Genomic DNA, 23,484 nt, shown 5'->3' on the forward strand with positions numbered 1-23,484 from the left:
GCGCCTCCGGCCGGGGGAGGGTGGTGCCCGCTACGGGCCGCCCGGGGCCTGTGTCAGCGGGCGGGCGGGCGGCGCGCAGGAGCCGGGCGATGCCAGAGCGCTCCGGGCTGCGTGGCTGGCCCCGTGCCCCGGGACCTTGACGGTGGCGCAGAGGGCCGGGGGCCGGGCGGCGGGCAGGGCCCCGGGGCGGTGGGCAGGTGGGGCGGGCGGGGCGGGGCGGGCGCCAGGGCGGGCTGGGGGGCGGTGGCGGCGCGGCAGAGCCCCGCGGGCTGCGGGGCGGGCGGCCGCGAGTATTATGGGATGCCTGGCTGGACGGTGGCTCCCGGCGACTATTATGGGATGCCTGCCTGGGCGGGGGGAGGTGGGGTGACTATTATGGGATGTGCGCCCGGGGTGTGACTATTATGGGATGTTCTGGGGGTTACTACAGCGTGCCCCCCCCGCCCCGCTCCCCGCAGGAGGGACGTGCCTATTATGGGATGGCAAGCCGGGCGGCGCTCGTGAGGGCGAGGGGCCGCGCGGCGGGGGGCGTCCTGCCCCGGCGCGGGGTCCCGGGCGGGGGGCGAATATTATGGGATGCCGGCGCGAGGGGGTGCGAGCGTGGGGAGTATTATGGGATGTTTCTTGGGGGGAGGGGGGGGACACGGACGACGTATTATGGGATGTTCCCGGCGGGGGGGGTTATTATTATGGGATGCCGGGCCGGGCAGTGAGTGGGAAGTTCTGAGGGGAGGGCGAGTATTATGGGATGTCTCGGGTGGGGGGGGTTGCCGGGGAGACGGAGGCGGGGCCTGTTGCCGGGGTCCCGGGGCATATTATGGGATGGAGGCGGGAGCGGGGCGGGGCCTGGCCGGGTTTTTTCCCCTTTAAGAGGCGGTGCCGGGGCCGGAGCCATTTTCCCTTCAGCAGCAGCGGCGGCAGCGAGAGAGCAGCTGGGGTCTGGAGCCGGGTGAGGAGCCGGGAGGGGACGAGGGCGGGCAGGGCCTTCCGCCGCCTCTTGGGGCGCCCCTCTCCGCCGGGCGCCCCACTCCGCCGGGCGTCCCGTCGGCCCCCGGCCGCAGCTTCCCCCCGCGGCCGCGCCGTCTCCCTGCCCGGGCGGCCGCAGGACGTTTCCCCCTCCCCCACCCGACACCGCGCCGGGGAGCGGCCGCGCCGCCGGTCCCCGCAGCCCCGGCCGGCCCCAGCCGCTCGGTCCCCGCCGCTCGGCCCCCGCCCCGGCGCCTGTCCCTGGGGAGAGGCGGCCCCTCGCCGCATGCGAGCCGGACTTCCCCGGCCCCGCCCCGCGCCCCCGCCCGGGAGACCGTGCCCCGCCGAGACGCTGCCCCCTCCCGCCGCCCCCGCCCTGCGCCGCGCAGCCCCGCTCCGGGCGGGGGCGCGGGTGCGGCGGGCAGCGGAGCGGGGCTGCCGGCGCCGCCGAGCCTGCCCTGCCTTTTGTGTGGGGCTGGCGGCGGCGGAGGAGGAGGAGGGCGACGCTGGCCTGCCTCTCCGGCCGCGGCGGTGTCAGCACGGGGCCGGCGCTCCAAGTTTGGGCGGGCGAGTTGGGGACTGCCGGCAGCGCCGGTTCTGCCGCTGTCCGCCGTACCGGGCCCCGCGCGGACCGCCTGCTCCCTGCCGCGGCTCGCTGACAGCGTCCCGGCTGGCCCAGGGTCTCCTTTGGAAGCCCAGCTGCCTTCCCTGCCTCGCCGCCTTCTCCCAGCCCAAGGTAGAAATAACCGAGGGCACCCGGCTGCAGAGGACAGGAGAATTTTCCTATAGGACAGCTGTTTTGGCTTCCTCGCCAGAGATGAGTTGCTGACTCAGTTTAATATCTGGTGTCTTGAAAGCCTGCTTCATCACAACTCTAAGCTGATACTTGCTGCCAGTGTTTCTATTATCCATAGGCTCCAAATCCAGTAAAGTTGCTGTCTAAGCTTTCTCACAGATCCTCGTGGTAGCACTATTGCTTGGGAAAACGGAGTTCAGGTCTGCTATAACTTTCTCTTTTTCTTTTCAGTGAAGTACTGGCTTGACTGGCAAGAAGACGTCACCCTGTGTAAGCCCAGGCCTCCCCCAGTTCGGAGGACATGGCATCGGGCATTGGATCTCCGTCACCATGCTCAGGGGGCAGCGATGACGATGAGATGGAGATCCTGTTGAACAACGCTATCCCCCAGCATCCAGGTATGGAGAGCCTGCAGGGCATGCGTGTGAAATGGGGGTAATGCTGGTCTCAAGCTGAATATGTGAAATACATGATGTGCTGGGGAATGTTTTTTCTTTTTTACTACGAGTCACACATATGTTTTTGATTTTGATATCCGAGTCCTAGGGTTACTTCAAAGTGCGAGGCTCGCAGCTTTGTGTCAGGTGGAGCTGACTTTGTTCCAAGCTGTTGCAGGTTGTTGGGCCTGTGCTTTGGGGAAGTGTAAGGGGTGGAGGCAGAGTGTCCAGTTCTGACAGGGTACCAAAAATGCCTGTGAGTTTTGTGTTTTGTGAATGGGGAGGGGGAAGGCGGGTAGTATGTGAAAAGGCAGGGTGCCTGGCTTTCTTTCATCTGGGAACTCAGACCGGCTGACGTCCAGAGCAAACTGCCCTGGGCTGTTGCGTGACCCACTTTCCTTCATCACCACACCCAATTATTGAGGTTTCTTGTGGTTCTCGCTCCATGCTGCTTGCTCACCTTTACTCTTGTAGTCTTTGTACCTTGCCTTTTCCCTTGTGTTTGCATCCTCATCATTAACATGAGACTTGAGTTAGAGCCCTGGGTACTCTTCTGTTTTGGGGTTTTTGTTGTTGCTGCTGTGGTTGTTGATGACTTGCTCTGTGGACCTACATCTGGATTGTCTGCTTCCTTGTGAAAAGGAATAATGTATATCCTGATGTGCTGGATTGTAATACAAGTTTGAGTTTTCCTACTAACTCATGCTGTAGTGTTGTAGTGTCATATAAGAGAAATGTTGCAACTGGAAAGGGAAAATGGTGTTGTGGGCTCTTTGGTTTTTTGTTTGTTTGGCATTTTTTCTTAAGCTTTGACTCTAGGGTTTTCTGGCACCTCTGAAATCTTAGGCAGAAGGGGACTGTCAGTAAGCCTTGTAAGGAAAATCTTGGTGAAGGAAAACTGTTAAAATCCCTGCAAAGTGGAGAGCTTTAGGTAATACGTTGGAAAGGATGGGACGCTAGAGGCTCTAAATCAGAACTTGGGGGAGAAGAAGAGGTGGGATCCCTGAAGGACCTGGTGTTGCAGGACCGTGGGAGTGAAGAGACATCCGTTGGTTGGGAATATGGCAGGGGCCAGGCGTGGGACCCCAGGTTGAGAGCTTGACCTCTGCCGTTTCACCCCTGGCTGCGGTAGCTCCTCTGACCTGTGGCTTCCTCCATCCTGCCCAGCTCCTGTGGTCAGGAGGCCATTTTCCCTTGGAGGGAGAAGGAGTGACTCTGGCTGTGTGCGGTGGGCGGGGCGGCGGGGGAGGGCGGGTGGCCAGGCTGCTCCCGCAGCCTGCCACAAAGGGAAGGGCTGGCTGGCTGCTCCTGCCCCGCGGGTGGGGGGGGGGGCAGGCAGGGAAGGGGGGTGCACAGATGGAAGCGTGTGGTGGTGGGGAGCTGGCATGTGTTCCTCTGGCTGGGCAGTGAGCTTGCTAGCTGTTGGCACAGAGGGAAGGGGTTGGGGGAAGGTTGTGTCAAATCCGGATCCGAACAGGGTTGCTGAGTAACAGCTTTCCTATGGAGGAGGACAAGTAGTGGCTTACTGGCCTATATTTTGCATGCAGCTGTAGGATGCTCTGCACTGCTGAAGAGGCTAGATAGTTGTGGGTTTCTTTTGTGGAGACCCATGGACTGAAACAGTACCCTAGTCAGGTTCTCAAATGTATTCACTGTTTTGTCTCCTTTAGATGTGGCCATCTATTTTATGCTTGTTCCTCTTCTCGTTGGGTTATGGCAAACTTCTGGCCCTCAAGATCTGGGTGTAACTCTGGTTGGAGAAGGAATATTGTGGAAATAGGCGGTGTTGGGGGGAGGGGGAAAACCATGTGCAGTGGTAACTTATGATATGATTACCTAGTATCTGTTGTGAACAGTAACAGAGTAAGCAGTTGTAAACACTTCTATGTTTGTAAGTGTGTAGCAAGCAGTTAGATGAGTTGAGTGATCTCTGTGAGAAGTGGGCTATGCTGTAGTGCACAGATGAGGTTTGAATGAGACATGTCGCCTCTTCCCCTCCAGAACCTGAAGAAGAGCCAGAAGAAGAGCTGCTGTCAGAGGCTGACACCCCCAAAATCAAGAAAAAGAAGAAGCCCAAGAAACTAAAGGAACCCAAAGTGCCCAAGCTCAGCAAGCGTCAGAAGAAGGAGGTAAGGAAAAGGATGCCTAAGGTCACACTCTAAAGTATGGATATATAGGGTGAGGGTGCTTACTGTTGTTGGCCTATGGCAGCAATCCTTTGTATGAACCCTCTAGAACTTGGGGAGAGTGTGGTGTTTAGTGCTTATCCAGGGTATTTTCTCACAGCTGCCTGATCTTCTCTCTCCCTCCCTCCCCAGCTGGGGGACAGCTCTGGTGAGGGGAATGAGTTTGTGGAGGAAGAAGAGGAGGTTCTGCGCTCGGACAGCGAGGGCAGTGACTACACTCCTGGGAAGAAGAAAAAGAAGAAATTAGGGCCCAAGAAGGAAAAGAAAAACAAAGCCAAACGCAAGGAGGAGGAGGAAGAGGAGGAAGAAGATGATGACTCAAAGGTGAGAAGCTACCCTGCTGACTGAGTGCTTGTTCCTCATTGCCATCTATCTGATTTTGGGGATCATTGTGCTTTCCATTTGTGATGGCACATGGAGTTGGGGCTGTTCAGTCTCTTCTTTCTCCACTAGACCTGCTTGACTTGACCGTTTTCCCACCTTGCATTCCTTCCCCTCTTCTGCCTTAAACACACCTAGAATGTATATTGAATCCAAAGACTTTTCCCACCTTCACTGATGTTCTATTGAGGCTGTGTCCTATGGCAGTGATAAGTGGACAGGGGGAAAGAAAAATGACTCCATTGAGTCATCTGTAGATGTGTGGAAGTTCTGCTCTTTCCTAGAGCAGAACTAGAGCTTTTTTCTCAGAGTTGCTGCAATTCTCTTTGCGCAGGAGCCGAAGTCATCTGCTCAGCTCCTGGAAGATTGGGGAATGGAGGATATTGATCATATCTTCACAGAGGAGGATTACCGCACTCTCACCAACTACAAAGCTTTCAGCCAGTTTGTCAGGTGAGCTACAAGCCTGCGCTTGGAAGGACTCTGGAGCAAAAAAAGAGATGGGACAAGGACTAGGTTCCTTGTTCCTAGAGACACTAGTGTCCTACCTAGAGCAAAAACAGAAGCAACAGTAAAATAATTGATCCACATCTTTTTTGTTTTCAGTGATTGAGATGATGCAAGTCCTCACTCCCAGCCCCCTTTCTTCCCTAATATGCTAAGTTCCATTTCACCTTCCAAGCCCCTGAGCATTTGCATCCTCCACGCAGAGTGAAGGATGGGAGTGGAGAGATTCATTGGTTGTTGAGATCAGAGATTAGAAAGGAATGTAGTTTGAGATAGAGGTGCTGATGGGGGTGGTGGCGGGGAGGAATAATGATCTAGATTTCAGGGTGATTTGGTAACTCCTCCTTCCTTAACTGTACGCAGGCCACTTATTGCAGCCAAGAACCCTAAAATAGCAGTGTCGAAGATGATGATGGTACTGGGAGCCAAATGGAGGGAGTTTAGCACAAACAACCCCTTCAAGGGAAGTTCAGGTGCATCTGTGGCAGCTGCTGCAGCTGCAGCTGTTGCAGTAGTGGAGAGCATGGTGACGAATGTGGATGCTGTCCTGCCACAGCCCCCTGTAGATGTGCCGCTCCGGAAAGCCAAGACAAAGGAGGGTAAAGGTGAGATGAAGAATCTGGCAGGATGGTAGAGGCTGAGTGGTGTCAAGGCACTCATCCATCTGACTCGCAGGGTCCTCTGTTCTCAGGACCCAATGCCCGGCGGAAGCCAAAGGCGAGTCCTCGTATTCCTGATATCAAGAAACCTAAAACAAAGAAGGTGGCACCTTTGAAAATCAAACTGGGAGGATTTGGTTCCAAGCGTAAAAGATCATCTGTAAGTGACACTCCTTCCTTGACCTTCTGAGGAGGAGGTGATGATGTGCTAGAAATGCTGGGATGCGTGTCTGATTGCTGCCCCCAGCATGCGTGCCTGAGTAGCATAGCTTTTTTTTCTTACCTACTTCAGAGTGAAGATGATGATCTGGATGTGGAGTCAGACTTTGATGATGCCAGCATCAACAGCTACTCTGTTTCAGATGGATCTACAAGCCGTAGTAGCCGCAGTCGCAAAAAACTCAAAGCTGGGAAAAAGAAAAAGAAAGGTATTGATGCTTGCTGTCAGCTGGAGACAGAAGCACAGCTAAGTGTGTAGAAAGATTAGAGGAATGTCTGTGCAGAATTTGGGTATTTAACAGCATACTTGAGGGAGGAGAATTGTTTGTGAAGGAAGAACCGATATTATTTTTAATAAGGAAAAGGTTTTTGGGAGTTCTTTCCCCCCTTGGTAGGGGAACAGACAGAGTGCTGAGTTTTCCTGGCCTCAACTACACCTTTAATTTTATGGGTGGAGAATGAGGCACAAAGGGGCTTGTTTTACTCCTGTTCCAGCTCTTGCTCCCTGCCCTCTTTACGTACCTAGATAGAGCAGGAGTTTTGGATTCTGGATCTCTGTATTACTATGTAGGCTGTTGGGAGAGTACCCCCCCTTGCTGTAGGAACCCTATACCTGTGGCTTGTACTGCTGTAACTCCTCACCACCCTCTGCAGGTGAGGAGGACTCCACAGTGGCTGTGGATGGTTATGAGACTGATCACCAGGACTACTGTGAGGTGTGCCAGCAGGGAGGAGAAATTATACTGTGTGATACCTGCCCTCGTGCCTACCACATGGTTTGCCTGGACCCAGACATGGAGAAAGCCCCAGAGGGCAAATGGAGCTGCCCACACTGTGTGAGTACTGGATTCCCCCAAACTGTGCAAGAGATCATGGAAGGGGACGTCAAGTGACTTGGGGCTGCTCTTGTGTGGTAATAAAATAATCACAAATGTGTGACTGGTTTTCTGATTTCCCTCTCCTATAGGAAAAAGAGGGCATTCAGTGGGAAGCAAAGGAGGATAACTCTGAAGGTGAGGAAATCCTGGAGGATGTTGTGGGGGATGCTGAGGAAGAGGATGACCATCATATGGAGTTCTGCAGAGTCTGCAAGGACGGAGGAGAGCTGCTGTGCTGTGATGCCTGTCCTTCATCCTATCACATCCACTGTCTGAATCCCCCGTTGCCAGAAATTCCCAATGGAGAGTGGCTGTGTCCTCGCTGCACTGTGAGTTTCTGCTAGTACCATTCTATTGCTACAAGAGGTGATTGATCTAATCCCTTTGGATCATCATATTTTCCCGGAAATGCTTAATCCTCTAAAGAGTCTATCTCCTCTTACCCTTTTGTCATAAAACATCAAGGCCTGGCTTTTTGTGGCTGAATTGCGCTTTGTCGATTGGCTGCTTTCTCCAGACAGCAGGAAGGACAGGGTTACAGCTGCTGAGGCTCATAAGGTTTGCCTATGTGCAGAGTAGTTGGGCAGTTTTGGGTCCAGGATGCCAAGGCTCAATTTTCTTGGATCCTGTATGTATATAGAAGCAGGAGAATGAGTGCAAGCAAATTCAGTGCTTAAAAAAATATTTTAAACTGATGCTGAGCCAAACAGTTTTTTTTCCACTGCAAGCTCTGTAATGCCAAGCCCTTTCTTAGTAGATGGTTGGGAGAAACGTCACACTTCTCCAGGAAGTTCTTGAAATGAAGTATTATAAATGGTATTAGGTGTTTTCATTAGGTGATAAGGACTTTTTAAGATGATGAACAAAAAAGCTGCTTCAGGACGTATTCCTATGCTGGGCTGGTAGTTCTACAGCAAAATATTTTCTGTACAAACTTTTGTTGGAGTTGTGGTTGGATAGACTACTGGGCTTGTCAAGCCTAGCAATTTATGTATTTCATGTAGAATTTCTGAATTGGTGTGGCCTTGGGGAGACAACTAAATTGAGATGCTGAATTCAGTTGGGGGTTTGTCAGTCCTAGAAAAAAATACAAACTGGAGAAAGCTCCAAGAAACGCTGGAGATATGAGCTTGAAAGCTTCCAAGTCCAAAAAGCAAATTCCATCTGCATAGTAAAGCTCTAATGAAGGAAGAGAACTGTGACTCGGTATGTTTCTACTCCTCAGCACTTGTGTGTTAGAGTACGTATGCTCTGATGTAACAAGCTCTGTTTTAACTTTTCAGTGCCCAGCTTTGAAAGGAAAGGTGCAGAAGATCTTGATCTGGAAATGGGGTCAGCCCCCGGTTGGCCCCCCTCCCCCACGTCCACCTGATGCAGACCCTAACGCTCCTCCCCCTAAGCCTCTGGAGGGTCGGCCTGAAAGGCAGTTCTTTGTCAAATGGCAGGGCATGTCCTACTGGCACTGCTCTTGGGTGTCAGAGTTGCAGGTGAGTGGAGGACTCTAACCATGTCATAAGGGTGGATAGTTGGGAGGAGATATTTTGGATGGTTGGGGGGAAAACACCTACTAACTGCTTCTGTCCTGACTCCAGCTGGAGCTGCACTGCCAGGTCATGTTTCGTAACTACCAACGCAAAAATGATATGGATGAGCCACCCTCAGGGGACTTTGGAGGGGAAGAGGAGAAAAGCCGAAAGAGAAAAAACAAGGACCCCAAATATGCTGAGATGGAAGAGCGCTTCTATCGATACGGGATCAAGCCTGAGTGGATGATGATCCACAGGATCCTTAATCATAGGTAGGGTGAGGTAGCAAAGAGGATTTTCAACAAAGATCTTAAGCAGGGCTAAGGCAGAGTGGATAAGCAAAACTGCAATATGACTGGGGGAAACAGTGGGAGTTCTTTTATTGGTATGACAGACGTTGTTCTTCTGTTTCTGTTGCTTTGTTAAGGGATCCCTTCCTCCTCTCCCATTTGAGTGTATTGGGTGAAAACTGTCATTTCACTGTGCTTAGGGCTTACTGGTTTCTTCCACAGTGTGGATAAGAAGGGGAATGTCCACTATCTGATTAAATGGAGAGACCTACCCTATGACCAGGCATCCTGGGAAAGCGAAGATGTGGATATCCAAGATTATGACCTCTACAAGCAAGCCTACTGGAATCACAGGTAAGAGAAGTATCTAGAGGTTGTGTTCCTTTCCTTTCCCTTAAGAGAAAACACTGGAATATGTCAGCCCCTAGCACTGGCTGGATTAATATATGGAGATAGCAAAGCACCACCTTGTTGCTGACCCCTTATTCCTTTGGGCAGGGACCTTTTGCTTCTCCACTAGTTCATGAAGGTTCCAGACCTGTTCTCTTGAGCCTATTTGAGTTGGGTGATCGCCCTCCTATTCTTTGCAATAGTTTTCCCTCGATCTGTTACAAAAGCCATTAAACTTGCATGTTCTTGGGACTATCTTTGCATAGGGAGCTGATGAGAGGTGAAGAGGGCAGACCTGGTAAGAAGTTAAAGAAAGTGAAGATGCGGAAACTGGAAAGGCCCCCTGAGACTCCCACAGTAGATGTAAGTTACTGTTTATTGCTTAGGAGCCATCTGATATACCTGCTTATTTTGGGGAGAGAGGCAGGTAAACAGGAAACCGAAGAGTGAAGAGCATATGGCTTACAGTTCCTTCCTGGTCCAAAGAACGAATGGGTTATAGAGCCTTCAGACAAAGGCCCACCTTGTCCATTGGATGAGACACTGGCTGGCTCTTGGTGAAAGGGCTTTACAAAAAAAAAAGCTTTTTGCTGGATACCTTTGGCCATTTGGGAATTTTGTCTGGCACTAGTCTGGTTATCATCTGTGAAGTCTCATCTGCACTAGGGAATATATGGGTGACTGGGAAAGGAGTCTTGGTAGCTGTCTAACTAAGGTAAAGGATCTCAACTCTTTGTTCTTTCCACTGTAGCCAACAGTGAAATATGACCGGCAACCAGAGTACCTCGATGTAACAGGGGGGACCTTGCATCCCTACCAACTGGAAGGACTAAACTGGCTGCGCTTCTCTTGGGCCCAGGGCACAGATACAATCTTGGCTGATGAAATGGGTCTAGGAAAGACTGTGCAGACAGCTGTGTTCCTATATTCCTTATACAAAGAGGTGAGAGCTGGGAAATCACTACCCAGGGAGATTCTGCCTGTGTTAGCGGTTGCATTCATCTAATGCTCTTACTGACTCTATTTGTAGGGCCACTCAAAGGGTCCCTTCTTGGTGAGTGCCCCACTGTCCACGATCATCAACTGGGAACGAGAATTTGAGATGTGGGCCCCAGATATGTATGTAGTGACCTACGTTGGGGACAAAGACAGCCGGGCCATCATCCGTGAGAATGAGTTCACTTTTGAGGATAATGCTATACGTGGAGGCAAAAAAGCATCCAGAATGAAGGTACAGAACTCTGCTGTAACACAAGCCTGAACTGAAAGAAGAGCTGCACTAGACTGGCTTTCAGCAGCTGAGATTCAGATACTCTGATGTCCCTGGGAACTGATTATACCTGTAGTTTCTAAGGGGAAATGACTGCAAATTGATGACTAGTGGGCGTTTAGACTCCTGCTCTAGACTGTTTAAACACTCCTACTAGTCTGAACTAATTCAGTACTGGAAAAAGAGTTGATTAAGGTAATACTGACCGTAGGCGAGTCCCTCTATCTCTTCTACTTAATCTATGAAGTTGTGCATCACTTCTACAGATCTATCTCTTCTACTTAATCTATGAAGTTGTGCATCACTTCTACAGATCTAAGTCAATGTCAGAAATGCCGTTGTATGAAAAAGACAAACATAGAAAAAAAGTATAAACTTTTTTAATCTTTCTGAGGAACTGGCTGACAGTGAGGCCATACGTAGGCCATATCTGAGAAATTGCATTCTGTGCCCAGATAGGAGGGAAAAGCCTGATCTAGGTGGCTAGTTTTTGTAGAACTTTAGTCTTCCTAATAAAAGCAAGATGGGAGCTAAAGCTTTTCCAGTGGCAGAGATAGATAGATAGGACTCCTTTTGCTTCCCTTGAAATTGAACTGCATTAAGTACTAACAGTAATTTAAAGTTCCATGATAAACTACTTATCTCTTTTAAGTCTTAGCTTTTTGATGAGCCATCCTTCTCCAAATCTCGTTTTCCTAACATGCTTCTATTCGTTGCTTATTTGTTAAACTTCTGTTACAATATTTGGTAACTGTCCAGAAGTAGCAGGTACTGAGGGGGTTGAGGAGACTTACATGTATAAGAGAGTAATGGGGGATTAAAAGGCTGGAATGGTTTGGGTAGCATTTTGAATCTTGTGACAGGAAACTGTGGGTGTAAAAAGTTTTTGATGTGCTGTTTGACTAGGGCTTACCAGAACAACTTGATGGAGAAACACTGCATCTACTTTGTCCTGGGGCATTCCCCTATCCCATTACCATGTTCATCCTTTTCCTTTGCAGAAGGAGGCTGCTGTGAAGTTCCACGTGCTTCTCACCTCCTATGAACTGATCACAATTGATATGGCCATACTAGGCTCTATTGACTGGGCCTGTCTCATTGTGGATGAAGCTCACAGACTGAAGAACAATCAGTCTAAGGTACGGAGGAGCATAGGTGGTTTATAGGCATGGCATATGTTGCAGGGGGAATGGGCAGAGAGTGTTCAGAAGATTAGATAGCTGCTCCTAAGCACATAAGTTTGTCTGCCAACTCTTAGTCATTTGTTCAATAGTAAATTTGATGCATTATTAAAAAAAAAAATAAAAATCAACAGCCTCCATTTGGAGACAGATTATCATTGGCAACAACTTCACTTTTACACATATCACTGGCTAAAACAGCTTTCTCTCTGGGTGAATAGGCGACTGGTGTACACTGGAAAACAGAAAAAACTGGATGTCGTTGTTGCTCTCAAATACAAACTGGCTTCTCTGAAAGCAGGTCATATATCTGCACCATCTCTGTTCTGGAAAGGTTTACCATACTGAGTATAAAACAAGCTGCAGGAGCACAATTATCCTGCTTCCGGAGTAGGCTTGCTCTCTGCATTTGTCTAACTAATTAGATGTTATAGAAATGGGAGAGGTGGGCAGAGGTGTTAAATGCCTGGGTAGATGCTGAAAGCCATATAGCCGCTTTTATATGCGGCTGCACCTTAACTAAGCTTGTTTGAATTCAGTAGACTTGACTGTACTTTCTTAGTCCAGTCCCTCCCTAAGCCCTTGTGCCTTAATTCTGGTATTGATTTGTCTGTCTTCAGCTGGGTTCTAGTGCTCAGTATGTAAAAACAATTGTTATTGGAAATCTGGTTTTATAGGTTCTTGGAGACCGTGTAAGACAAAATTGCCTCGATTTTTATCTTTTTTTGTTTAAACGGCTTTAGCTTTTTGGATCTTGGCATGAGGCATCTTTCTGAGGCATCACAGCTGTGCTTGCAGTCCAGTTTCCAGATCTTTTTTTTTATTGTAGGCACTAAGACTGGATGGCATTCTATGCTTAGCGTCGAAATTATTGGCAGTAGTAATGAATGCTTACTATTAATATTCATTAATTGAAAGAGGATGTAAAGGCTCAAGGTTACACTATGACTAATAGTTATAATTGGTTATCCACCAAGACCATTAAATCTACCTTTTTCTAGAGCAGTTTCCTGTCCCATAAGGACAGCTTCAGGTGATTGGCAGCAAGACAGGTCAGATGCTTCTTGACAGATTGTGATTATCTACCAAAGTTTTGCAGATATAATCAGTAACTTCCATATTTGATTCCAAAATGAGAATGTTTTTTGACTATAACTATGTCGAAAGATAAATCCCTGTGGAGGCCACTAGAAGGATCCTTCTGGTGTGATAACCAAAACATAAGTGATAGTGGTTCTCTTTGTGGTTTTTTTTGTTTGCCATCTTGTAAAAGCTACTTTCATTGTTTGACCTTCTATCATGCTAAGTATAAAATAAGCAAAGAAATGGCCAAGCTCATAAACATTACTGCTTTATTGTCAATTTGTGCTTGTGAATATCGTACACTTTTGCTTTTCACTTCAGCACTTTAACTGCTCACTACCTCTGTCTGGAATTACTTCATTGTTGTGAAAGCCAGCACAAATTACCTTAAAGACACATTGGCAAACTCTTAGCTCTTTCTCCTCTGCTTGTTCAGAGCTCTGGACATTGCCAGGATTGATAGGAATAGGAAGAGTGACTTAGCTATTTCTAGAATTCTCAAGGCAGAGTAATTGTAAGAATGTGGAACACTAATTTAGCAAGAAAAAGTACATAGTATATCAGTCTGGAAATTATTGGTGGTCTGAAAGAGCTTGTAACTTAAAAGAGCAAAGGAAACCTAACAGCACCTGATGGCTTGTAGGATTTGCTGCAGTCATGTTTTAGTTATGCAGAACAATGATCCAAATGAGATCAGTCTAGTGACCCTGACTGGAACGTGAACTACTTGGAGCTCTTGTCCAGACAGCTGATGTGATCTAAATTGAACCCTAGCTTGCTGTCAACTTTTTTTCTAGGAGAAACTATTTTTTTTGTAGGCTTATGACTTAATAAGCCTTTGACGTGTTTGTGTGTTTTGTTTTGGGTTTTTTTTTCCCCCCACCACTTCTTCCCTGCTCTCTACTTCCCAGTTCTTCCGTGTGCTGAACGGTTATTCCCTCCAGCACAAGCTGCTGCTTACAGGAACTCCTCTGCAGAACAACCTAGAAGAACTGTTCCACCTGCTGAACTTCCTAACGCCGGAGAGATTCCAGTATGTCTTGCAGTGCAAGTCAGCCTACCTGTCTTGTCACTCCTATCCCCTTCCTCGTTTTTTTGCTTTTTTTCTCCTTTGTGGCTTTTGCTGAGTGTCTCTTTCTCTGCAGTAACTTGGAGGGCTTCCTAGAAGAGTTTGCAGATATTGCCAAGGAAGACCAGATCAAGAAGCTGCATGACATGCTGGGCCCACACATGCTGAGGCGTCTCAAAGCTGATGTTTTCAAGAATATGCCATCTAAGACGGAACTCATTGTCAGAGTGGAGCTGAGCCCCATGCAGAAGTGAGTGTGAGGATGAAGAGAGCACCTGCTGTTGAACTACTGTTGCTCTGTTCTGTTTCAAAGAGGATGCTGAAACAGCCTCATCCTCACTATAGGGCTTTCCACACAGTGGACAGGAGGAAGATTTCCTGCTGCCACTATAGCAGAGGGAGGACTAATCCTGTTCTCTGATGTAAGGGATAAAGAGATAGTGAATGACACTGGCAGAGCCTAGGTAGCTGGCAGGTAATGCCGGGAGCTGTGCAGAGTTTAGCAAGAGAGTATGTTAGTCATTCTTATGAGGGGTGTCTAAGCTGTAATTTTTTTTTCTTTTCAGGAAATATTATAAATACATTTTGACAAGAAACTTTGAGGCACTGAATGCACGGGGTGGTGGTAACCAAGTCTCCTTGCTCAATGTTGTTATGGATCTGAAGAAGTGCTGTAACCACCCCTACCTCTTTCCTGTGGCTGCTATGGTATGTTCAGTCACTTATTCTGTATAAGCAAATTCCCTGCTGGCTGTTATCAGGGAGACAGTTAGCTCCCTAGCGAAGCATGGAGTAGTTCCCCTTCCTCTCTTTCTGCTTCTATGTTGGTTTTTTGTCATCCTGTCTTTATGTAGACCCAACATGCTGGAAGGTCTTTCCTTTTCCAGTATCTTTGTATGACAGGTAGGACCTATCTTGTGACTCATGCAAGATGGTGAAGATGGTAAGAGTAGGGACTAAGTCAATAAGAAAGAGGAGGGCATCTAGGAATCAAATTGCAAGAGAAGAGGCACAGGGTAGCACTGATGTTTCCTATAAGTAGTGCTACACATTGTGGTTGTGCCAAGCTAACTGACCAGACATGAGTCAGCATCTGATGAACACAGCTGGGAACTAAGACCCAAGCTACATCCCTTCAAGCTGTTTTTTCCCCCATCCCCCCTTACTCCCTTTCTTTTCTCTTTTTCTTCTCAGGAAGCTCCAAAAATGCCAAATGGCATGTATGATGGTAGTGCCCTTATTCGAGCCTCTGGAAAGCTGTTGCTGCTCCAGAAGATGTTAAAGAACCTTAAGGAAGGAGGTCACAGAGTGCTCATATTCTCTCAGGTATATGGGGAAAAACCTTAAGGCTGGGAGTTCTTTTTCTGAGAAAGGAGCCTGTTGATCTGGTATTCCCTTGTCCCTCACTCTTTTGTGGTGGTGTTTTTCTGATGTGCAGATGACTAAAATGTTGGACCTTCTAGAAGACTTTTTGGAACACGAAGGGTACAAATATGAGCGGATTGATGGAGGAATCACAGGGAACATGCGACAGGAGGCTATTGATCGCTTCAATGGTACGGAGTCTCCTACTTTCTTTGCCAAATGGAAACTGTTGCCTTGTATGTGCTTAGCAGTCGACATGGGATTGTTGTGGCCCAAGTCTTCCATTGCTCTTCTGGAGTCTTAAATTAGTAGTGATTCCCCCTCAGGTGATGTGGGTCAGATACAAATCCTTGTTTGAGTAATGCACTCTCCCTTGATTACTTTTGTTCTTTCCTTTTATCTAAGCTCCTGGTGCTCAGCAGTTCTGCTTTCTGCTTTCAACTCGAGCTGGGGGTCTTGGTATTAACTTGGCCACAGCAGATACTGTGATTATCTATGATTCAGACTGGAACCCCCACAATGATATCCAGGTGAGTCTGAATGAGACCACTCAGTATGGAGTAATCCTGAGGAAGAGGGGAAATGAAATCTCAGGAGGAGTGAAGGAATGTGAGACTTCCCCTCTAGAAATACGCAAAATTAGAGCAGTGAGGATGGGTAGAAGATGGGAAGTGAAATAGTGGAGGGTTCTTACAGGGCCCAGCCTTCACTAATGTTAAGAGCCAACATGAAGGCAACTGGGAAACTTGTGGAGGTAGGTGGGGTGTATCAGACAACTACTTGTGTAGCTCTAGACTGTTCTGAGCACATCTCTTTTCTAGGCCTTCAGTCGTGCACACAGAATTGGACAGAACAAGAAAGTGATGATATACCGCTTTGTGACAAGGGCCTCAGTGGAGGAGCGTATCACTCAGGTGGCCAAGAAGAAAATGATGTTAACTCATCTGGTAGTGAGACCAGGGTTGGGCTCCAAGACAGGCTCCATGTCCAAACAAGAACTTGATGACATTCTCAAATTTGGCACTGAAGAGCTCTTCAAGGATGAGGCTACTGAGGGGGGTGAGTGCCTGGGAGTAGAACTGAAGGAGGGGAGGTCTGGCTCCTTATTTAGCGAGTGACTGTAGGCACAGTGCTGATTATAGCTCTACAGAGAGGTCTAGGGTGGCATTCCCTTTCCTAGTTCCTTGAGATCCACACGGCAACTGTGCCTGTGCTCTTCCCTCAGGGGATAACAAAGAAGGTGAGGACAGCAGTGTCATCCACTATGATGACAAAGCAATTGAGCGTCTGTTGGATCGGAACCAGGATGAAACAGAAGATACAGAACTTCAGGGTATGAATGAGTATCTCAGCTCCTTCAAGGTGGCCCAGTATGTGGTTCGCGAAGAGGAGATGGGGGTGAGTATGAGGTGGATGTCAGCTAATATCTTCTGCTGAAGTGTGTAGGATCAATTAAGCAAATTGAGCTCTGCTTTTAAGGGCAAGCAGGCATTTATCTGCTCAGGTTGGAATTTGGCTCTAAACTTGTTACCTCTCTGTGACAGGAGGAAGAGGAGGTTGAACGAGAGATCATTAAGCAGGAGGAGTCAGTGGACCCTGATTACTGGGAGAAACTGCTGCGTCACCATTATGAACAGCAACAGGAGGATCTGGCCAGGAATCTGGGCAAGGGCAAACGTATTCGCAAGCAAGTCAACTACAATGATGGCTCGCAGGAGGATAGAGGTACAAATCCACAGGAACCTGAGGGAGAAATGGGTGTAAGTATATGTTGCTGGGAAGTAACGGAGTAGCGTCTCAGGCTCACGTGCTGTTTTTCTTTCAGACTGGCAGGATGACCAGTCAGATAATCAGTCAGACTATTCAGTTGCTTCTGAAGAAGGAGACGAGGACTTTGATGAGAGGTCTGAAGGTAAGTTCTGGTGAAGCCAGAGTTCCTGGGTCACTTTCTCTGAGTGTGGGAACAGCTGGGACTTGATTTGCGTGACTTATACACTTTGTGGTGCTGCTCTGCAAGGGAAATATTCACACAACAATATGCTGTGCATTGTCTCTCCTCCTTAGCTGCATTTCTCTCTTCAGCAGCTCGTCGGCCTAGCCGGAAAGGCCTGAGAAATGATAAGGATAAGCCTCTGCCTCCCTTACTTGCCCGTGTGGGAGGGAACATTGAGGTAGGTAGTACCAGGGTAGGCGTTTGCATCCTAGCTGCTTCTGTATGGCTCTTGCCATATCTGTCTGTCTTCTCCTCCGTTCTAGGTCTTGGGTTTCAATGCCCGCCAGCGGAAAGCCTTCCTCAATGCTATCATGCGCTATGGAATGCCACCCCAGGATGCCTTCACCACTCAGTGGCTTGTTCGGGACCTCCGTGGCAAGTCAGAGAAAGAGTTCAAGTGAGTCTGCGTTAGGCAGGGATGGAAGACTGGCAACATCTAGTCCCTTTGGGGAAGAATGAGAATTGGGCCTTTTCTGGCCTTTCCTTAGAGACTACGTTTCCTTAACGTATTAATTGATTCTTTGTGGGGGAATGAAGTATAAGCTGGGAGAGACTAGGGGGTTGTTCCTAGTTCTCTTCCTTGGACTTGACTCATCAGTGACCAAAAGCAAATGCTTTTAGAGGAGTAGCACAGCCATGCAAGCATGTAATGCATACTCTCCCCGAGTCCTTTTTGGAGTTATGGTTGTTTCTGGCTTAAGACTCAGTCAGCTGTGTGTCCTTTATGTATGTAGTAATTCTGTCAGGAAATTCTCCCTTGAAGGAGCCTGGAACCCTAGAACTTGTGTTACTATGGGTTTAGGAGTCTCGGGGTGATTTCCCTTTGTTGTGGTTTAACCCGGCAGGCAGCTAAACACCACACAGCTGTTCACTCACTTCCCCCCCTGCAGTGGGATGGGGGAGAGAATCAGAAAAAACAGTAAAATTCATGGGTTGTGATAAAGACAGTTTAATAGGACAGAAAAGGAAGGGAAAATAATAATAATGATAAAAGAATATACAAAACAAGTGATGCACAATGTAATTGCTCACCACCTGCCAACTGATGCCCAGCCAGTTCCCGTGCAGTGGTCACCGCCCCCCTGGCCAACTCCCCCCAGTTTATATACTGAGCATGATGTCATATGGTATGGAATATCCCTTTGGCCAGTTTGGGTCAGCTGTCCTGGCTGTGCCCCCTTCCCAGCTTCTCGCTGGCAGGGCATGGGAAGCTGAAAAGTCCTTGACTAGTGTAAGCACTACTTAACAACAACTAAAACAACGGTGTGTTATCAACATTATTCTCATCCTAAATCCAAAGCAGCACTATACCAGCTACTAGGAAGAAAATGAACTCTATCCCAGCCAAAACCAGGACACCCTTATGTGTTGGAAAGGGTCTGATAATGCATGTCTCCAGCTAACCCGGTTTATAGTCTAATTGCTTGTTTCTTAACTGCTCCAGGGCCTATGTCTCGCTGTTCATGCGCCATTTATGTGAACCTGGAGCTGATGGTGCAGAGACCTTTGCAGATGGGGTCCCACGGGAAGGTCTTTCTCGACAGCATGTCCTTACTCGCATTGGGGTCATGTCACTTATACGCAAAAAGGTAGGTGCCTGGCAGAGCAATGTAGCCTTCGCTCTCCATACAACTTGTAGTCACTGGGGTCCTGAGCTAGTGAGTTACCTCTCCTTTCACACCTGTTTTTGCTGTGTGCCGAGTGGTCTGTCCTGGTTTGAGGACGAGCTTTGTACGATTCCTCCAATTATATGTCTGTCTTTCCCTCTCATGCAGGTGCAGGAATTTGAGCATGTGAATGGCCGTTGGAGTATGCCAGAACTGGCAGAGATAGAGGAGAACAAGAAACTTTCACAGCCAAGCTCACCCTCTCCCAAAACTCCAACTCCTTCGACACCAGGGGATACACAGCCAAATACACCTGCCCCTGTCCCTCCACCTGGTGAGAGCTCCCCCTCTTGTACAGTCTTGCGTCCTGACCTCTTCCTGGCTGTTCCCCTCACCGGAGCTGTGGTGGTGGGGTCTGGGGGTGGACGCAGATCAACTTACCCCTCATGTTAGGAGGGCTGCCAAAGACATGTGCAAGCCCTTAAAGGCAAGAGAGGACACTAGCTTTCCTTGGATGAGCTGACATCAGTGAGAAGAGAAGCCCAGCATTTGTAGGGGGCAGGAAAGGGGGGGGTCATCTTGAGTGATGTTGGTCCCATTTTGATGGACCTATCTCTGGGAGCAAAGGAGATGTGTGCTTGGTAACAGTGAGGGGAAGACCTTACTGATGGCTTCTCTTCTTTTGTCTGCTGTGCTGCTCTGGGGTGGGGAATACACAGAAGAAGGAGTAAAAGTAGAAGAAGGAGCCAGTGCTAAGGAGCAAGGAGAGTCATCTGAACCAGAGAAGGAGCTCAGTGCCTCTGCTACTGAAACAGAGGTCCCTATGGAGGTGAGTGTTGGGTTGCTTGTTTGCCTCATGCAATTGCAAATGTCTCTACTTCTGCCCCCTCTTCTGTGTCGTTCAGCTGCTGAGACAGGTGAATTCTTGGAACGATATTTAAAGATAATTCTCAGGTCCTCAGAATTGGCCTGACAGTTTTGCGCATCTTTGCTTTCCAAACTGCTGTGACTGTCTTCTGTTTCCATGCGCTGCTTTACCTCGCTTCTCATTGATTTCTGTCCTCAGCAGTGTGCCCAGCCTGTGGAGACACCGCCACAGGAAGCAAAATCCCCGGTGAACCCCACAGAAGCAGATGAAAAAAAAGTAGAGGAACAGGAGGTGAAGGAAAGACCAGATGAGCCAATGGAAGTAGAAAGCAAAGGTATCTCTAGGGAGGTTGTTTAATACCTTGAACAGCAATAAACCCCCCTCCCTCTCCAATACTATTTTCCTAAAGCTGCATCTTTTTTGCTTCAGCACTTCATCCTAAAGAAACAGGCATAAATGTAGACAATCAGTGGGGCTATTCCAGGACTTTGACCAGGGAGTTAGGGAACAGTATTAGGTTTCACAGGCTGAAGAACAAAACCTTGGACTTGCCGTGTTTCCCTACATCTCATGTTCCCCTTCTCTCCTGCAGCTGATGTGGAGAAAGTGGAAGACAGAGCACCTATTGAGAATCCCCCGGAACCTCCTGTAATCACTCTGGATGAGAAAGGTGAGTCATGATAGTTCCATTCTCTTCCTTAACCCCTCTCCTGCAAGGATTCCTTGTGGGTCCAACTTGCTGTGGTACCTGCCACGTTCTTTCTAATGATTTCCTGTGTGTACAGATGAGAAAAAGGATGATGATAAGAGAGATGTGGTGATGCTGCAGAATGGAGAGATGCTGAAAGAGTCAGTAGATGAAAGGCACAAGAAGGCAGTAAAGCAGCGCTTCATGTTCAACATAGCAGATGGTGGTTTCACTGGTATGAGAAATCTTTATATGCTTGAACTTGTTTATATGCCCCTGCTTGTGTTCATGAAATAACTTTCAACTGTTCTGGTGTCTCTTGCCTTTCCAGAACTACACTCCCTGTGGCAGAATGAAGAGCGGGCTGCAACTGTCACAAAGAAGACCTATGAGATCTGGCATCGGCGTCATGACTACTGGCTCCTTGCTGGGATTATCAAGTATCCTTACCCTGACGGACCAGTTCTCTCCCCTTGTACACAAACTATTCACGGTGAAGGTGACAGTCCTGGGTCTGACTGGAGTACATTAAGTGGGAGAGTGCTTTATCTTCTTTCACAAGAGTGAAAGTGCTGGTGGGAGGAGGAGTTTCCTGCCAGCATAGTTAAGACTTAGCAGGGCATAGTTCTCATTCCTTTTCCTTGGCTCCTGTTCCTCCCCTCTCTGCACCCCCTTTCCCCACCCCCTCTTGAGAACTGTATCTGCCTGGGCTGTGTATTCCTTTGTTCTCACTACCTTTGTTTGCCTGAGCTCATCCCATCTCAGTCATGGCTATGCCCGTTGGCAGGATATTCAGAATGATCCACGTTACGCCATCCTCAATGAACCCTTCAAGGGTGAGATGAACAGGGGTAACTTCCTGGAAATAAAGAATAAGTTCTTGGCGAGGAGATTTAAGGTAAGGATTTCTCTTCAGTATGGTAAGTGCCTTTCAGCCAGCTGGACCTCTAATAACAAGAGCTTGCTGTTCTGACTTTCTGCTAAGAAAGTGAAGGCTTCTGCAGTGCCTTTCATTTTAGGGGGGGAACAAATAAGCAATATCTCTTAGGATCACGCAGTAGCTCCATGATAGGAGCTCCCTTTACTCTAGAAATGGTATTGGGGAGCTTGGTTCAGTGTTCTCTCTCTCCAAATGTCTATTGAACAACTGGTATGCAGGAGGCTTAAGGTTCCAAGTGGCTGTTTCCATCACAGCTTCTGCTTGGTGTGCTACAACCCACTCAATGTGCCTAAGCAGAACTTAGAAACATCGTACAGATTGGTGAAAGGGTTGCCTTCAGTCTCTGCCTCAACCTATTTGGGAGTGACCATAGCTTAGTTCTGGGAGTGATTTAAGACCAACCCAAACAAAGGCCATGTAGTTCTCAGTCTTGGGGCAAAACATTAATTCAAGTGTAGTCTGGCTGGTCAGTTCTGCACTAACAGGATTCAAATTGATTTCTCCAAATGTCCCTGATGTGCTTAAGAGTTTTTAGACTCTTCCTGTAAGTAGCATGGGATACTTCTCACTCAGATTCAAAGAGAAAGCTCCATCCCCTTTGCTCCAATAAATAGCAAACAACTTGGTCTTTAAAAAGAATCTGAGGAGGAATTGAGAATCCTAGAGGATTTATTAAACTACATGTAGCCTGGTTTTCTTGTGTACCTGGCCTAGCTTAATGGAGCCCTTAATTGTTTTGGGCTCTTCAGGCTTTACTCAATATAAACAGAAGCTGGTGAAAGGAGGTTCAGATGCAGAATCTCACCTCATGAGATAGTGGAGAACTGGATCAGGAGAGACTGGGGGTGCAAACAGGCTGCTCTTCAGGCCACTGCTGCAAGACTTTCTCATTACTGCCCCATCTTGCAGCTCCTGGAGCAAGCGCTGGTGATCGAGGAGCAGTTGCGGCGAGCTGCCTATCTGAACATGTCAGAAGACCCAACTCATCCATCTATGGCTCTGAACACACGTTTTGCAGAGGTGGAGTGCCTGGCTGAGAGCCACCAGCACCTATCCAAGGAGTCAATGGCCGGGAATAAACCAGCCAATGCCGTGCTGCACAAAGGTAATGCAGCGTGTTAAACAAGGGTGGGATAGGGGTTTAGCATTTAGCATCGCTGTCCCCTCTGGTCTCTTCCCTTGTGGGGTGTCCCTTTCCCCTCTGAACAGATGTCCCTTTCTCTTCCAGTTCTGAAGCAGCTGGAGGAACTTTTGAGTGACATGAAGGCAGATGTGACTCGTTTGCCTGCCACCATTGCCCGTATCCCACCTGTGGCAGTGCGCCTCCAGATGTCCGAGCGCAACATCCTCAGCCGGCTGGCCAACCGCAGCAGTGAGCCCCCTCCACCGCCACCTCCCCAACAAGTACGTACCCTCTCTGGTCAGTAAGCAGCGTTACCTAGGGGGGGAGCGGGGCCTCCACAGGGAAAGCCAGGGTCTATTGACCAGGCATTGAGTCTCGGATTGTCTTCTCTTGCCTTACAGGTGGCCCAGCAGCAGTGAGTCCCCGGCCCAGTGCTGTTGACCTTTCGGCCAAGCTGAAGTGACCCCCCCACCCCACCCCTTCACACTCTACCCCTCTGCCTGACATTCCTGACTGGGTGCTGTTTCCCTCCATGGAAGCTGCTGCGCAGGTCTCTGGGAGGAGAAGAAACTCCTTCCTCTGCAGCCAGCCCGTTGGAGCAAGGAGTGTGCTTAGGAGAGAGGGGGATGTATGATGGACTCTGTATATAGTGACTGGAGGCCACAGCGCCATGTCTGTTACACGGAGAACCTGGCTGCATTGCTCGCTGCCTCCGCCTGGAATTCCAGTTTTTGTTTTTAATTTTATTTTGAGTTTGTTTACTGAAATGAGTGCGCAGGCAAGACCAAGCAAAAGCCAGGACAGAGACAAAGCTACCTCCATCAAGATCCTTTTTAATACAAAAACTGACCGGACTTGTCCACTAATAAGCAGCTTGAAGACAAAAACAAACAAAAAAAAAAAATCAAAAAACAGAGCAAAACCTTGGTAAAACTGAAAAATAAAGTTTCCTTGTATTTTATTTTGTTGCCACTACTTAGCAGAGGAGGGGTGGGGTAAGTGTGAGTGATCAGTTACCTCTCCCTGTAGTATTCCTGATGTGTCAGCCATGTCCTTTTTTTC

The 23,484-nt window shown here is 48.6% G+C and overlaps 1 protein-coding gene and 1 non-coding gene across 9 annotated transcripts; both read left to right on the plus strand.

Moving 5' to 3' along the window:
* Positions 1–846: 846 nt before the first annotated feature.
* On the plus strand, positions 847–23,383 carry CHD4 (chromodomain helicase DNA binding protein 4). Of its 8 annotated transcripts, none has more exons than XM_076347365.1 (40): positions 847–949; positions 1,994–2,160; positions 4,201–4,328; positions 4,518–4,709; positions 5,101–5,219; positions 5,637–5,878; positions 5,965–6,092; positions 6,225–6,360; positions 6,806–6,987; positions 7,119–7,358; positions 8,313–8,516; positions 8,622–8,827; positions 9,068–9,199; positions 9,502–9,598; positions 9,987–10,178; positions 10,266–10,466; positions 11,507–11,644; positions 13,681–13,802; positions 13,915–14,088; positions 14,405–14,546; positions 15,033–15,164; positions 15,277–15,394; positions 15,609–15,733; positions 16,025–16,262; positions 16,429–16,601; positions 16,748–16,928; positions 17,005–17,115; positions 17,268–17,374; positions 17,460–17,593; positions 18,641–18,785; positions 18,972–19,137; positions 19,523–19,632; positions 19,870–20,005; positions 20,264–20,341; positions 20,457–20,594; positions 20,691–20,799; positions 21,125–21,257; positions 22,209–22,404; positions 22,528–22,703; positions 22,824–23,383. In XM_076347365.1, the coding sequence occupies exons 2-40, from the start codon at positions 2,064–2,066 to the stop codon at positions 22,839–22,841; spliced, it is 5,796 nt and encodes a 1,931-aa protein (XP_076203480.1). In that variant the 5' UTR covers positions 847–949; positions 1,994–2,063; the 3' UTR covers positions 22,842–23,383. The 8 variants fall into 8 exon arrangements, with proteins under 8 accessions (XP_076203480.1, XP_076203486.1, XP_076203497.1 ...); XM_076347371.1 differs by having other exon boundaries at positions 19,873–20,005; XM_076347382.1 differs by having other exon boundaries at positions 17,286–17,374.
* Positions 19,166–19,305, plus strand: LOC143156000 (small Cajal body-specific RNA 11). Its single transcript, XR_012994553.1, has one exon.
* Positions 23,384–23,484: the final 101 nt, after the last annotated feature.

This window comes from Aptenodytes patagonicus, chromosome 1 (genome assembly GCF_965638725.1).
Source record: "Aptenodytes patagonicus chromosome 1, bAptPat1.pri.cur, whole genome shotgun sequence".
NCBI classification, from domain to species: domain Eukaryota; kingdom Metazoa; phylum Chordata; class Aves; order Sphenisciformes; family Spheniscidae; genus Aptenodytes; species Aptenodytes patagonicus.